The following is a 14,167-nucleotide window of genomic DNA, read 5'->3' as shown; positions in this document are numbered from 1 at the left end:
GTTTTAAACATGTTTATGAATAATGTGCGTATAATGAATGTAGCATACATTATAGCCTACTGGCAGAAAATTAGTACATTATCATAATTACAGTTTAATGATTTTTAACATTTCGTCAGAGCTGCAGTTAAAAATGAGCTTTTCCCCTGTCAGTAAAATACTTTTTTCCTCGTTTTGTTTTGGACGCTTGCGTCAGCGGGCGGAGTCTGAGTCTGAGTCTCAAGGACAGCGCAGATCTCACAGCACTTTTATGATCGTTCTCGTTCGGTTTGTTTCGTCTCTCGGAGCTCTTGTTCCGTCCCCGTCATTCATCAGTGTGATATTACAGGATTTTCGGTCACAAACACAGCTAAAGTGGATATTTCTGCTCCTCATCGATTCACAAGGTGAATAAAATACTTTAATCTTAATGTGTTTTATGAGCTGAGTTTAAAATACCACGTTTGTCCACGTTTTACCTTAATTTATTTGAATTTGAGCATAAATGTTGATGTTAAAGTGAACGTAAAATCAAATGACAATCATTGCAATTGACTTCTAGAAGACGTTGTGGAGGGAAGTTGATATGTGACAGATCACACCTAGAGTATCAGACCCTACAGAAGAAGTAAAGTCATTCAGTGAGAGATGAACAGCAGAGAAAAACACTACAAAGAGTCATGGGAGAAAAGCCTATGGCGCAGAGAAAGCATGCACCAAAAACCAAACAGTGAGTAGTTTGTCTGCAATTGTGTTTAGGTCTAAATAAGATTGCATCTAGGCATTCTTTCTCACCTACAGAATGTTCTTCACATCCCTTCATATCACATGCCTTTTTTTTTTTTTTTTTAACATACCTAAAAGCTTTTGAGAGTTTAACACTGATTGAAATAAGGTGCGGTTTGTGGAGGTGGATGGAGGCGTAAGATAAGCAACTGATAGCTTCTGTCTCTGTAAGAATAAGCTCCTCCTTACATTTAGATGTCCTGTTCTTTTAACATGTTGATGTATGAGGTATGAGGTAGGCAGTCACAAATAAACAGGGTTTTATTTCAGGCTATTTTATTGAAGGATTTTTAGCACAAGGTAATGACAGATGCAAATCATTGTTTTGATGTCAAAAGTTTTTTTTATGATTTAAAATGTGTGACAACTTGCCCCTGTTACAATTGACAACATTCGAAGGTTGAACACAATCAACTTTCATTATATAGCTGATCCTAGTCATAACATGTGTGACCCTGGACCACAAAACCAGTCATAATTTTCTTTTATTTAATGCTAAAAAATCTGAATATATACTTAATATCCTAGTGATTTAGAAAAAGAAAAATCAATTATTTTGGGTCTATTGTTGGCTATTGCTACAAATATACCCGTGCTACTTATGACTGATGTTGTGGTCCAGGGTTACACAGGTTAGAGTGGTTTAGACAACTAAAATTTACAGAAATTATCATAATTTAAAACATCCTACTATAAAACTACAGCTAAAGGATTTGTCATTTTATCCTAAGACCTAAATTTACCGTAACATTTTACTGAAATGCAGACGCCTGTCCTAAACATTACATTCTTTATAAAGTCCTGATTTAAATTTATATAAACTTGTCCTTAATTTATTCCAGTTTGTCAGGATGCAGACGAATCTGAAGAGTTTTATTCGGGTGAATTAGACACAGTCACAGATGAGGTGAGATCACAGATCATCTACAGAGAAAAAGAAACAACTTAAGTGTAAAACTAAAATAAGAATGAAATGTGTTTTTTTTTGCTTTTTTTTAGCATGGGAAACAACCTAGCATCCAGGAAAGCAATATATAGTTTACTTAGAGTGTATTATAATTGCTTTTTCTCTTTAAGGTCACTTCAGTACATCCAGCTTGTTTTGAGCTTTTCAGCTCCTTCATCTTTTTCGGTCATCCAGCAGTCAGTGATGTCACAGCACGTCTCCCTCTGCTGGAAGCACTTCTATAGCACAAGAGGACACGTAAAGCAAAACGTCCACCTAAAAATAAACTGTCATCATTTACTCAACCTTATGTTGTTCCTGTATGCGTTCCTGTATGTTCTCCTGAACATAAAAGTATTAGATATTCTGAAGAATGTTGGTAACCAGACAGTCTAAAAAAATATTATATGGAAGTCAATGGCTACCAGCAACTGCTTGGCGACCAACATTCCTCTTTTGTGTTCAATACAGGTTTGGAACAACTTCAGGTTGAGTAAATAATGAGATTTTCTTTCTTTTTGGGGGAACTATCCCTTCATTCAGTCATTAAGTGAATGATAGCAGTGTATTTTACAGTAAATCTGTGTAAGTTGTCAGTTTACAAAAAAAACAGAACAATGCAGCATGACATGAATGTTAAAACTCACTTGATTATCTACACTGTCCTTTTGCTTTTCTGTCATGGTGTTTGATCTGAAAGTGACAGAAAATATTTCACCAGCATTTTGCTCATCATTTGCTGCATTCTGCTCATTTTAGTTGTTTCAGAATGAAACTAAAGACATATTTGACTGTTCTTTGTAATATCGCTGCGATTGTAAGCTGCTTTATTCCTTTAGTTTATTTTTATATTTGAAGAGTTCATTTGCAAAAACAGGTAACTCCATTTTTAAGTTTTCAAAAATCATGTTTTTTCATTGTGCATTCCAATTAATCTCTATGCAACAGCAAGTTGGGTTATTTTGATTAAGTAAAAATAACAAAAAATACAGCTAACATAATAAAACACAATAATAACATTATTAAAAAAACATTTATTTTTGAAAATAAAAAACTGAGTTATTTGTTTTTGCAAATAAACTCTTCATTTTTATAGTTTTTGTAAAATAAAAAAACCTCTATGAGGTGCATTACATCTAATGGCAGACATCTGTCTTTACTTTGTGCTTGTGTGGATTTGTTTATTTACATTTGAACAATGAATAAAAATGAGTGCTGCAAGTACAAATTTTTTTGTAAAAATACATTAATTTTTCCTTCAAATATGATGGGTTTTTGAAATAAGGTCTGTGGTGGATGCTGATGAAAGACAGAGGTGAGAAACACAAACATTTTGCAATAATGACTTGAGTTCAACTGGAAAACTTTAGAAATATTTTAATGTAAATAAATGTCTGATATTCAGTCAAATTTAATCATATAAATCATGTTACAGTGGTTGTAAAAAGAGAAGGACAAAAGGCCACCAGATTCAAACTTTCTATATTCAAATAAATTCCATCTTTTTCTTAATCTGAATGTCAAAATACTTGTAAGTCATTGCATCTGAATGTGAACTTTGCTCAATTAGACGACTTCGGACAATGCTTTTTCATATGAGCCCGTAGACTAGACGATGAGACAAAACTCTTCTCACATGAAGAGCACTGGTACGGCTTTTCTCCAGTATGACTTCTCTCATGAGTTTTCAAAGCTGATAAATCAGCAAAACTCTTTCCACAGTGTGAACACTTGTACGGTTTCTCTCCAGTGTGAATCCGCTGGTGTTTTTTTAAGTCGCTGGTTGTAGCAAAGCTCTTCCCACAGTCAAAACACACATAAGGTCTCACACCATTATGAATACTCTGGTGGACTTTTAAAGTGTACAGACGTGCAAAACTCTTTCCACAAAATGAACAAATGTAAGGCTTCAAACCAGTATGAATGTTAAGGTGGTCTCTTAACGTCGATGCAACAACAAACGTTTTATCACACTGATCACAGCTGAATGATCTCACTCCAGAGTGAAAGAGCTGATGCTCTTTGAGAGCGCTTCTGTCTCTGAAACTCTTTCCACACTGAGAGCATGTAAACGGTTTTTCTCCAGTGTGAATTTTCATATGCACATTTAGGTGTCCTATTTGAATGAATCTCTTCCCACACTGATTGCATGTGAATGGTCTTTCTCCAGTGTGAACTCTCATGTGTCTCGTAAGGTTTATTTTATCTCTGTAACTCTTTCCACAATCAGAACAGGTGAAAGATCCTTTGACTCCGGTTCTTCCAGCTTGTTTTTGTGTGAAATTCATTTCCGTCTGTGAAATGACTGCATCTCCTTCTTCATTCGTAAAACGATGAGGTTTTTGAAACTGATGTTGTTTGTCTTCATGCACTTCCATTGGGTCTAAAATCAACATATAACATTCTCAATATTTAAATAAAGATAGACAAATGAAAGCACAAAATATGTTTCGGGGTTTTTTTTGTCAGTACCTCATTAGTCATTAATAAAGCTTTTAATTTGGCTTTTGGTCAGTGATATAATTAGGTGAAAAAAAAAGTATTATTTACTTAACAGTTATTTAATTCTCATTTTTATTTCGAAGCAGATTCTGTAGTCTTATTTTGAGAATAATTAGTTCTTCTATAAATTTATAAAAAAAAGGCAATTCCAAAAGTTTGACTCTTAATGGCACCGTTTTTTAAAAATTGTCAATCATTTCAACTTTATAACAGATCACAAAATATTTCTAAATCTATTGTTTTATCACACTTTGAGTAAATTTATTGGAATTTATTTGAAGAAATAAATACATTTTTTTCTTTATGTTAAATTCCATGCTGATTTGAACATTAATTTTCTTTATACTTTTAAATACAGCAGTAGCTGATTGCTCTACACTGTAAAAAACAATTTGTTGAGTCAACTTAAAATCATTTGTAACCTGGCTGACTTAAAATTAAGTTCAGTCAACTCAAAAAATGTTTATTCAACTTGAAATGTTAAATTATACTAAGTGACAACTTAGATATTTGAGTTGAATCAACTTAAAATTTTAAGGCAGCTGGGTTACTTACCCATATGTTAAGTTTAGCAAACACAAATATCTAAGTTGTTACTTAGTACAACTTAAAATTTCTAGTTGATTAAACTTATTTTAATTGACTGAACTTAAAATTTTAAGGCAACAATATAACAAATTATTTTAACCTGACTCAACAAATTGTGTTGTTTTATTTTTTACAGTGTAGATTAAAATTAGTTAAACTTTCAATCAAATGTGTGATTTAAGTAGCAAAAATTGTTTTCTTGTGCTGTTCTATCTGACAAGCTTCAACAGATTTATGTCTTGATCCACTGGCTTTTCTGCTCTTTTCATTTTATGCATTAAAAGCAAATTTAATGGAAATTATCCAGCTTTTAGTGTTATAGTCATTTAGAAACAATTCCATGGATTTATTTTACTTTTTACAACATGGATAAAACAACATACATACAGTAAATATAGGCTACATTTCACTTCTGTCACCACAATCTGCTAATAATCTGTAAAAAATAGAATATATTGTGGCTATATTGTATTGAAATAGGTAGATTGTCAATGTTGATATTTATTTGAAACAAGTTTAGACAAAGTCTATAATATTATAAACAGTTTAACATATAAACTTTAAATTTGACATCCCAGTTTTAGCTAAAGGGTGTACGTAAACGTAAAATTAATTATGTAGAATGAGAGACGGAGATTTATGTTCAAACACTTTCTTGCATACAGACACTAAATAATGACAAACATCAAATAAGTGTTACGTTCGTCTACTGTTTATCTGTTATTTCTTTTTGGTATTTTAGTCTTTATCCTCTCAAAAGTGTTGTTATGATCAGAAATGAGCTTTAGCATTTCCTATAAATGCTTCAATTCTCACAGCAGTGAAGCTGAAAGATTATTGATGAGGGTTTATCGCTGTAATCAGACATTTATTAAACGTGTGAAAATAAAGACAACAACCAAATGATCTCAAATCACGAGAAATGTCAACATACACAAGAGACGCGTTTGTCCTGCAGAGAGCGTTGAGGCCGCGCTACTAAAACCCTGAGGAGAATAATCCCCAAAAGAAAGATAATTAGAAACCAAAACTTACGCTTATTTGGGTCTAGATGTGCGGCTGGAGTGGACAACTCGGGGACAGACGAAGAGCTTGAGGTTTTTGTCCGTTAGAGGGATTTTGTGCACCGTTTCTTTCCGCAACCGTTTGTTTCTGTAGGCGCGCGTCTCACAGACTGGAGGGCGTGACGCTCTGGAGTCGCTGAGGCGAAGGGGCTTCTGATTGGTCCGCGTCACACTAACTCCCGCCCACTTCAAAACGCTTTTTTCCCCACCAGATAGGAATTTAAAGGGGTCGTCGGATGCTCATTTTCCACAAGTTCATATGATTCTTTAGGGTCTTAATGAAAAGTCTCTAATAAACTTTGGTTAAAAATTCTCAATGGTCGTGTAAAACAGCACACTTTTTACCTTGCCAAAATCAGCTCTGCAAAAATCATCTCATTCTGGTCCAGGCTGCTTTAAATGCAAATGAGCTCTGCTCGCCCCGCCCCTCTCTTCTCTCTGTGGAGTGAGGAGCCTGTTTACTTTAGCCGCATTTAGCCGCTAAACTTGCTAACTAGCACATTATTAGGAAAGACGATCGCAAAGATTCATAAAAAACCCTTGGACTCACTTCTGCTGTAAGTGAAGCTGGATCATGAATGATTCGTGCGAACTTAGACGGATATATGTAGATCGGAAGGCGCATTCCCTTCACAAACAAACGTAATCCACTGCATCTTCAGCGGCTCAGATGTCGGGAGTAAATGACGACCACTACGTTCATTATTACATCCAGCAACACAACACCTCAATCACTAAATCGGAGATATAAAGACTAAATCGGTCTAATTTACATCCCTGCTCCAGCATCGAAACAAAGAGGTCAGACTGTTACAGCTGATCTGAGGTAAAACGCTCATGTCAATCAACTATTGTGGGAGTGGCCTCTGTGGGTGTGACGGCACAACGACAGGCATCTGAGAATGGCTTGATTTGAAAAAGGGGATATTATTTTTACAGATTAATTAAAATCCACTGCATGGATTTTTATCATTATAGGGTAGATTTGTACATACACTGCCAACACATATTAATGTTCAAACAACATGTAAAAGTGAACTTAGCATCCGATGACCCCTTTAAGAAAATTTAGCAGGGTAATTCAGTTTCATTTGAACAAGTTTTAAACACCAAACTGTGGATTCTGAATAAAATACGTGTTTATAATCCATAATAACACTTCCTGCAGTGAAAAAGTCATCTGGTCTGAATCAGAAGAGAAATCTGCACAGATCAAGCACTGTTTACAAGCCAAAACAGTGCAAAACAGCTCTGTTTATAGCTGTACATAGTTCTTATTTCTAATATAAAGAGTAGTGAGAACAAATAGTTGTTCCAGAAATGCCAGGTCACTTTTTCCATGTGACTATACAGTGAGATTGGATATTTCGTAAAACTTCATGGCTTGGTTTGTGGACAAATGACTTGGTTTTTCTTTAAACGTGTCATTAGTGTTCTCGTTTTCATCTAGTAACTGGTGTCATGTGTCTCATTCAGGTGCACAATCATCTCTGTTTCTGAACTAAATGATCACTGGGATTAAGTGTCTGTATTATTTTGATTCTGTTCACTTTGTGAGAGGTTATGAAAGTGTCCAAGTGTAAGTTACACTGTCCTTGTTCCTGAACAGGTGTTTGTTCTCATTCATTACAATGACTGCCTAAATCTGTCAAAGTGTCTGTTGCTTTGCAGTGCACAATAAATAATTCTTTTTAATTCAAATAATTAAAATTTGGATGTATGTAAGAATGATATAATGTAAAGTTAGTATTATGTAGAATGAGAGACAGATTTATGTTCAAGCACTTTTGCATCCAGACACTAAATAACAACAAACATCAAATGAGTCTTGTGTTCATCTACTGTTTATCTGTTTTTTTTTTTAATGGTATTTTAGTCTTTATCTCCTCAAAAGTTTTCAGAAATGAGTTCTAGACTGTCAATTCTTCAATTCTCAGAAGTTGAGAGTGAAGCTGAAAGATTATTGATGAGAGTTGATTGCTGTAATCAGACATTTATTAAACGCATGAAAAGTAAAGACAAAGGAATAGTTTAAGCATTTAGCTATACTTCGGTTGTTCATATTGTGTTACACTCTGTGTTTAATTCATGACATTAAATAAATTGATAAATTCACACTTTGTCATGCAAATAACTAGTTAGTAATGAGTTTTCCTAACATTTTTTTTTCTTATGTACTACAACACTGATTTCATTTCCCGTCGCAAATGATGAAAGTTATAATTCACAATTTAGTGGGTGCAATTGTAACACTGAAAAATAAGTCATATTATCTAAAATAAAAGCCTACCTCAAAGTAATCACTTTACTGCTGCGGTATCTAATAATGTTATTTATTTATTTATTTGTATATGGCTCAAATTCTTTTAACATATGCATTCAAAAAGCAAAATCAATTTTTATCCATTTTTTTTTGCAGAAGACTCGGCAATCATTCAAGTGGTAACTACATTTTAATTATTTAAACATGTATTTTGCTCAAAAACATTAATCAGCTGATGAGTCAAGAATAGTCTTTTAGCAAACTCTAATAAAATGGTACAAGATATACATATTATCAGAATAACTCAGTGTGATCATAATTAGACAATCATAATATTTTTAAAATGTTTGAATGTTTGCAAACACAAGCAGACCTAACACTATATCCTCATTTGTTAATGAGTTCGTGCATGTTTACTTGATTTCCTCTATTGAACATCTGACTTAGCACACACAATTGAGAGTGGGTAATTTAGTACTGGTTTTACAACTCTTAACCTCACACAAGGTGAATTCCCTCAGCCTGACTGACGTTTACATTCCAACCTTGATCCCATTGCATTGATTTATCTGTATTGCAACAAAGAACAAACATAATGTTTGATATTGGTTTATTGTGGTAGTTTAGTGTTGAAGAATGTTAAATGAGCTTTTTGGACATGCATTAAAGAAAATACTTGTTTGGATCTTGTGTTTTGTGAAGTTTTAAACACTTAATAGCCATCAAAAACTCTCACAAAAACAAACTGACCATATAATGCTCCACACTGACTGAAAATGGCATGTAAATAAACTTTGAAATACTTCAAGTGTGAATAAATGCATTTTTGTTTTACTGCAGAAGGTAACAAAGAAGCTCAAATTTCATTTCAGATTTCATTTGTGTCTTATCTTTCCTCACTACTTCTTAGACAGCTTCAGAGTTTTGGTGGCTGTATTTTATTCTAAAATGTGGAAAACATTCATAACAATCATAGTTGATAAACAAAGATTAGATATGAAGCATGGTACAGTGCACTACAGTGGTACTTCACTGCAATCTGTGTGCAACTGTTCCTTTAACTCAGTATTTTCCACAATATCAATTAATCTAATCTAACTTTAGACAGTGCAGTGTTAATTGTCATATTGTGATTTCCTTCCATCACTTTTAAAAAAAGTTTCACTTGCTCAAGCGTTGAGGAATTTGAGGAAGTTTAAAGATTAACTGCAACATTAGCAATTGTAAAATATTAACAAAGACCAGGTAGATATAAAAAGAAAGCATATAAAAGCAGCTAAACCAGTTCAAGTTACTTCATGCGTCACTGGAGTTGTGCAATGTACTTTCTGTAATTTCCTGGTTAAATCAGATGATCTTTGTTGTGATTACTGGATACCAGGTTCGATGTTTCTCCACCGATTAAAAAAAAAAAGAAGTACAGGAATACTAATAGAAATAAAATAAGAAAATTAACAGAGGTCTCTCAGCTCACACAAGTTTTGAGATGTGGATTTAGGTGAGTGTGAATACTGTCAAATTTATGACAATGAATTGCATTTCTTGATACAGATTACGGTTTTGCAGTTCTAATTTAAGCCTTTTTTTAAATTACAAACTTGCAGAATTTGAGTGAAGAAAATCTATAAATTTGTCTCTTTGTGGAAGTTTAAATAATGATTAATCACCCATTTGCATACATTTTAATTATATACATAAATAGTGATTACTGCTTTGTTTCCTTGTTTTTCTAAACTACTAAAAAAAAAATATTTTCCCTACTTCACTCATTTCATATATGCACATTTTTAATGCATTTTTCTTTGTGTGAGGTTTTTGGGTTGCTTTTCATTATTGGATGTGTTTGTTTAATAAGTAACATATAAATCTAACTAATAAAAATGACATGACATGTTAAATTTGCAATATTTGTATATATTCTGCAGCTCTCATGTGTTCAATCTCCTCCGAAACTTAAAAATAAGAAGTGAGTTTTACGATGTACAGACAGTAAAATGGCAAGAAAAAAAGAAATGACAGTAGAAAATGCAACTGAAATGCAGAAAAAGGAAACCGCACTGAGAAATGAAGTCAAACTTGCGCAGAAGAAAAAAACAACAAAGGGAGGAAAAGAAAATGGCTGTGGATTCAGAGAACATCGAAAAGTGCATCAGAAGAACAGCTCTGACAAATTTCGACCAACGTGTAAGAAAACATACATATCATATAATATCAAGATGTGGATGTTTATGATAATAAGTTGAGAGCATTTAAATACAGGTTCTAAGCTTATGTTTTCATTTTTATTCCAGTGTCTCTTGATCAAGAAAGACCTGCATAGTATCCTTCTGATGTGACAGAGAAAGGCAAAGATGAGGTAAGATATTCCCAATTTATACATGGGAATAAATGTGTATAAATCACAATATAAATGCTGACATTGTGTTTTCTCTTTAGAAAGCTGCAGTTGATCTAACTGGCAGAATGTTCTTCAAATCACTTTCAGTCAATGATTTGGAATGAGACTGGAATACAATCTAATGATCTACTTTCATAAATGGAGTCAAGTGTCTTGTTCAAGTACACAATGATCACTGTTTTTGAGTTAATGTCTGTCTTATTTTTACTGTAAAATTCTTGACCTTCTGTGAAAGGTCATGCAAGTGTCAATGTCTATACCTGAACAAGTGTCTTTCTTAGTCATTTTGGCCAACACAGAATTTATTGCTAAATTTCTGTGTTTTTGTTATTTTTGCACTGCAGCAGTGCACAATAACTATGATACAATTATAAAAAAATGTCCAGAATGTGTGCAGAATGTTCCAATTTGGGCCGCTAATATATATTTTAAAAATATAATTGAACTTTTGCTATACTTTCAGAAGCTTTGCATTGTATTATCACAATGTGGCTGTTCAAACAATAAAAAATACAGATAAGAGCTAGTTGTCTAAATTATTTACAAGTGTTGTAATGAAGTAAATAAGCAAAGATAAGAACATCAAAAAAAAGACTTGAACAAACTGATTCAAACACTAGATGGCAGAAGTTCCTTTCAGAGAAACTCATGTCTGTTTTAATGGAACATACAACATTCTCAGAAATAGGCTGTAAAGCTTAGTAGATTTTTCTTTGTCAGTGATTGGCCTATAATAAGTAGGCTACACAAATATTTTAAATGTTCTATATCTGGAACAACCTAAGATGATACAACTTGTCAAAAAATCACTTGCAGGACGGGTTGCCAGTTTGCAAATAACACAGCATGCAACAGCCATGGAAACTAGCAAATGAGAAATCATATTCTACCTGACCTATAAAGCCTCGGCACCCATGTAAAAAGCTCCATTGTCAGTGCAATATTAAAATGTGGAGAAATCAATATATATCAACCTATCATGCTGTGTGTCCTCAATCTGGCAACCCACATAAGTGTTGAGTCTGAGTACACATTTCTACCACTAGCTGTCAATATTACATAGGCAGCCTACATAAGGCTGCACTTTTAAGGCATAGTTTTTTTACTAGTAAAGTAATTTACTAGCAAGATAGGCCTATATGAAAAAAGATATGTGCATATCACTTTTAATTTTCATTTTCAGTGCAAACTCAAATCTTGTTGCCATCTTTGCTTTAGGAGCCTATATTGAATTATTTTTTTTTGTGGCAGTCATTTTAAAGCAATTCTAAAGTAATTTTTATGTGTAGTTTTGGATTTGAATTAAAGCTGTCACATTTAGGAAGAATTCAGATGATAAAATTCACATTAAATAACTTATTCATGTAACACAATTTAAGATTGCAATTCAGATATTTATTTATTTTTTTTTAGATTCATCTATTTGAATGTGAAAGTGCAAACTGCCATGTTTGATTCCGAAATTGGTACAAAGTACAGACACATTTTACCCGCCACATTTATTAATTCATAAATATATAAATTTAAATACGTGGGGGATTTTGAAAGGTTTCAGATTTGCTCAGTTTATAAGATTTACATTATCATTGTTCATTGTTTATAGGCCTGTTTATATTTTAGAATCAGTTCAGCATCAAAAATGGACTGTTATAAGAATGCTATGCAACTTTCCAAATGTTATTGTGCACAATAAGACCTGAATGTTTTCAACTAAAGCATATTTCTCAACTTTTTCTGGAACTTGCTCTGCTCCTCTAAGAACTGCCAACGCCTGCCTCACTATGTGTACATGAAAAACATTTAGCAAAGAGACATGGAAAGAAGGAAAGTGAACAACAACAATTCAGTAAAAATGAGAAAAATCCCCCTGAAGCAAACAAATCTGGATACTGCACTGGAACATGCCTACCAGCCCAATATTGAGTAAAGTCCATATGCTTGAACATGAAATTGTTCCAGTGTTATGTGGGGAAATATTTTGAAATGTGAATCACACCCAATATCCATCAAAACACACACACACCCACACACATATACAGTGTATAGAGAGAGACAGAGAGAGAGAGAGAGAGAGAGATTATTTATACAAAAACAAAAAATTAAAACTTAAAATAATCCATATTTGACTTAAAGTTGGGTTGAAACAACCAAGCATTTGTTAGAGTGCAGGAACATAATTAAAGTATTTTTTTAAGTGCAATATATATAATATAGCAATATATATCTTCACTGTTTACCACAGTGCAGAACAAGTTTGATTCTCAGGGAATGCATGAACTGTAAAAATATACAGCTTAAATGCAATGTAAATACATGCATGTAAATAAGTGGGTTAAACAATAGTATTTCTGATGACACCTGCAGTTATTCAGAGAATTCAGAAATCATCAAGTCATGTTCAAACTCATTGCATGATGTCAGACCTGGTGCACAAAATCACAAGGGAGGGAACATAGAGAGGTAAACTAGGGACACTCAAACTGATGCCAGAAAGGCAGGGTTTTATGCATTTTATGCGCTATCCTGTAAGTTTGCTCATAGTTCTTATGAACTGCAACATTGTGTCAACTGAAAGTCTGAAGGAAAATGAGTAAAATAAAGTAGAGAGAAAAACAGAGAAGTGAATGGAGCTTAAAAGGAGAAGCAGCATTGATGGAATGAGACCCTCTTGTAAGTATTATCAACTTTAATGTTCCATATTATAGCTGTGATTGTTTCTTTTACAAATATAGATCAGAAATGGTTTCATATTTATACTTTACATAAGCTACACATAAGCTAAAAAGATTTCGGTTGTTTTCATTTCCAGTGTCTCATGACGCAGACAGACCTGTGAAGTGTCATTCTGATGTGTCAGAGAAAGCAAATAACATGAGGTGAGATATTCACCACAAAGAGAACAGGAGACATGATAATATATCTCATTCTGTTCATTAATATGAATTAATATTTGGAAATAACAATGAAAGCGTTTCTGAACAATGTTAATCATTTTTTTTTCTTTAGCGATTACAGCACATTAAAACTACCTGGACCTGTCCTGACAGCTTCTCTATCAGAAAATCAGAAATGTCTTAATGAATCTGAAAAATCCGTTCAAAAATTTGAAAAAAAGGAAAAAAAAAAAAACTTTTTGAAAATAACTTTCTGAAGTAAAAAGCAGCTACATAAGAATATGAAGCTAGATGTATTCTTAATGGACATTCTTCAGATTCCTGAAGAATTCTGATCATGCTTGAAAAACATGCTTGATCTCTGTACATAAACATATTTATAATTTGTATGTATATTGTGAAAATAAAACAACTTACTCCATATGTCTCTAAAATATTAATGTGTGTTACATGAACTGTATTTTTGGGCAATAACAGTGCAAATATTCAGTAGTGGTTAACTTTGTGTTTAGATTTGAAGAATGAAGTTGAAATATGAGAATAAAGTCAAAATTACGACGATACAGTCGAAATATGAGAATAAAGTCAAAATATTTCAAGAATAAATTTAAAATTACAAGAATAAAGTCAAAATGTTATGAGAATAAAGTCAAAATACTACGAGAATAAAGTTAAAATATTACGACAATAAAGTCACATTGTTTAGAAAATAATGTCAAAATGATGAGAATAAAGTCAAAATATTTT

General features: G+C 33.0%; 2 protein-coding genes and 3 long non-coding RNA genes across 5 annotated transcripts in view; 3 read left to right on the top strand and 2 right to left on the bottom strand.

Moving 5' to 3' along the window:
• Positions 1 to 5,853, bottom strand: part of add1 (adducin 1 (alpha)) — a 53,321-nt gene extending 47,468 nt beyond the window's left edge. The window contains exon 1 of the mRNA XM_051093969.1: positions 5,837 to 5,853. The gene's annotated coding sequence lies outside the window, so the exon portion shown is untranslated. The remainder of the gene's footprint in view (positions 1 to 5,836) is intronic.
• On the top strand, positions 234 to 2,851 carry LOC127153044 (uncharacterized). The gene is made up of 4 exons (XR_007825167.1): positions 234 to 386; positions 542 to 709; positions 1,608 to 1,672; positions 1,843 to 2,851. It is a non-coding gene; the product is annotated as an uncharacterized LOC127153044 (long non-coding RNA).
• On the bottom strand, positions 3,073 to 5,970 carry LOC127153042 (oocyte zinc finger protein XlCOF15). The gene is made up of 2 exons (XM_051093997.1): positions 5,837 to 5,970; positions 3,073 to 4,094 (listed from the first exon to the last, which is right to left on the bottom strand). Exon 2 carries the CDS (start codon positions 4,087 to 4,089, stop codon positions 3,274 to 3,276), a length of 816 nt encoding a protein of 271 aa, XP_050949954.1. The 5' UTR covers positions 4,090 to 4,094; positions 5,837 to 5,970; the 3' UTR covers positions 3,073 to 3,273.
• A 3,459-nt stretch (positions 5,971 to 9,429) lies between these two features.
• LOC127153045 (uncharacterized) lies at positions 9,430 to 11,043 on the top strand. Its single transcript, XR_007825168.1, has 4 exons — positions 9,430 to 9,626; positions 10,054 to 10,312; positions 10,420 to 10,484; positions 10,565 to 11,043. It is a non-coding gene; the product is annotated as an uncharacterized LOC127153045 (long non-coding RNA).
• A 1,963-nt stretch (positions 11,044 to 13,006) lies between these two features.
• Positions 13,007 to 13,824, top strand: LOC127153048 (uncharacterized). Its single transcript, XR_007825170.1, has 3 exons — positions 13,007 to 13,196; positions 13,336 to 13,402; positions 13,533 to 13,824. It is a non-coding gene; the product is annotated as an uncharacterized LOC127153048 (long non-coding RNA).
• The last annotated feature ends 343 nt before the right edge of the window (positions 13,825 to 14,167 follow it).

This window comes from Labeo rohita, chromosome 21 (assembly GCF_022985175.1).
Source record: "Labeo rohita strain BAU-BD-2019 chromosome 21, IGBB_LRoh.1.0, whole genome shotgun sequence".
NCBI lineage: Eukaryota > Metazoa > Chordata > Actinopteri > Cypriniformes > Cyprinidae > Labeo > Labeo rohita.
The sequence above is the reverse complement of the archived record's forward strand: the minus strand, read 5'-3'. Positions and strand labels throughout refer to the sequence as shown.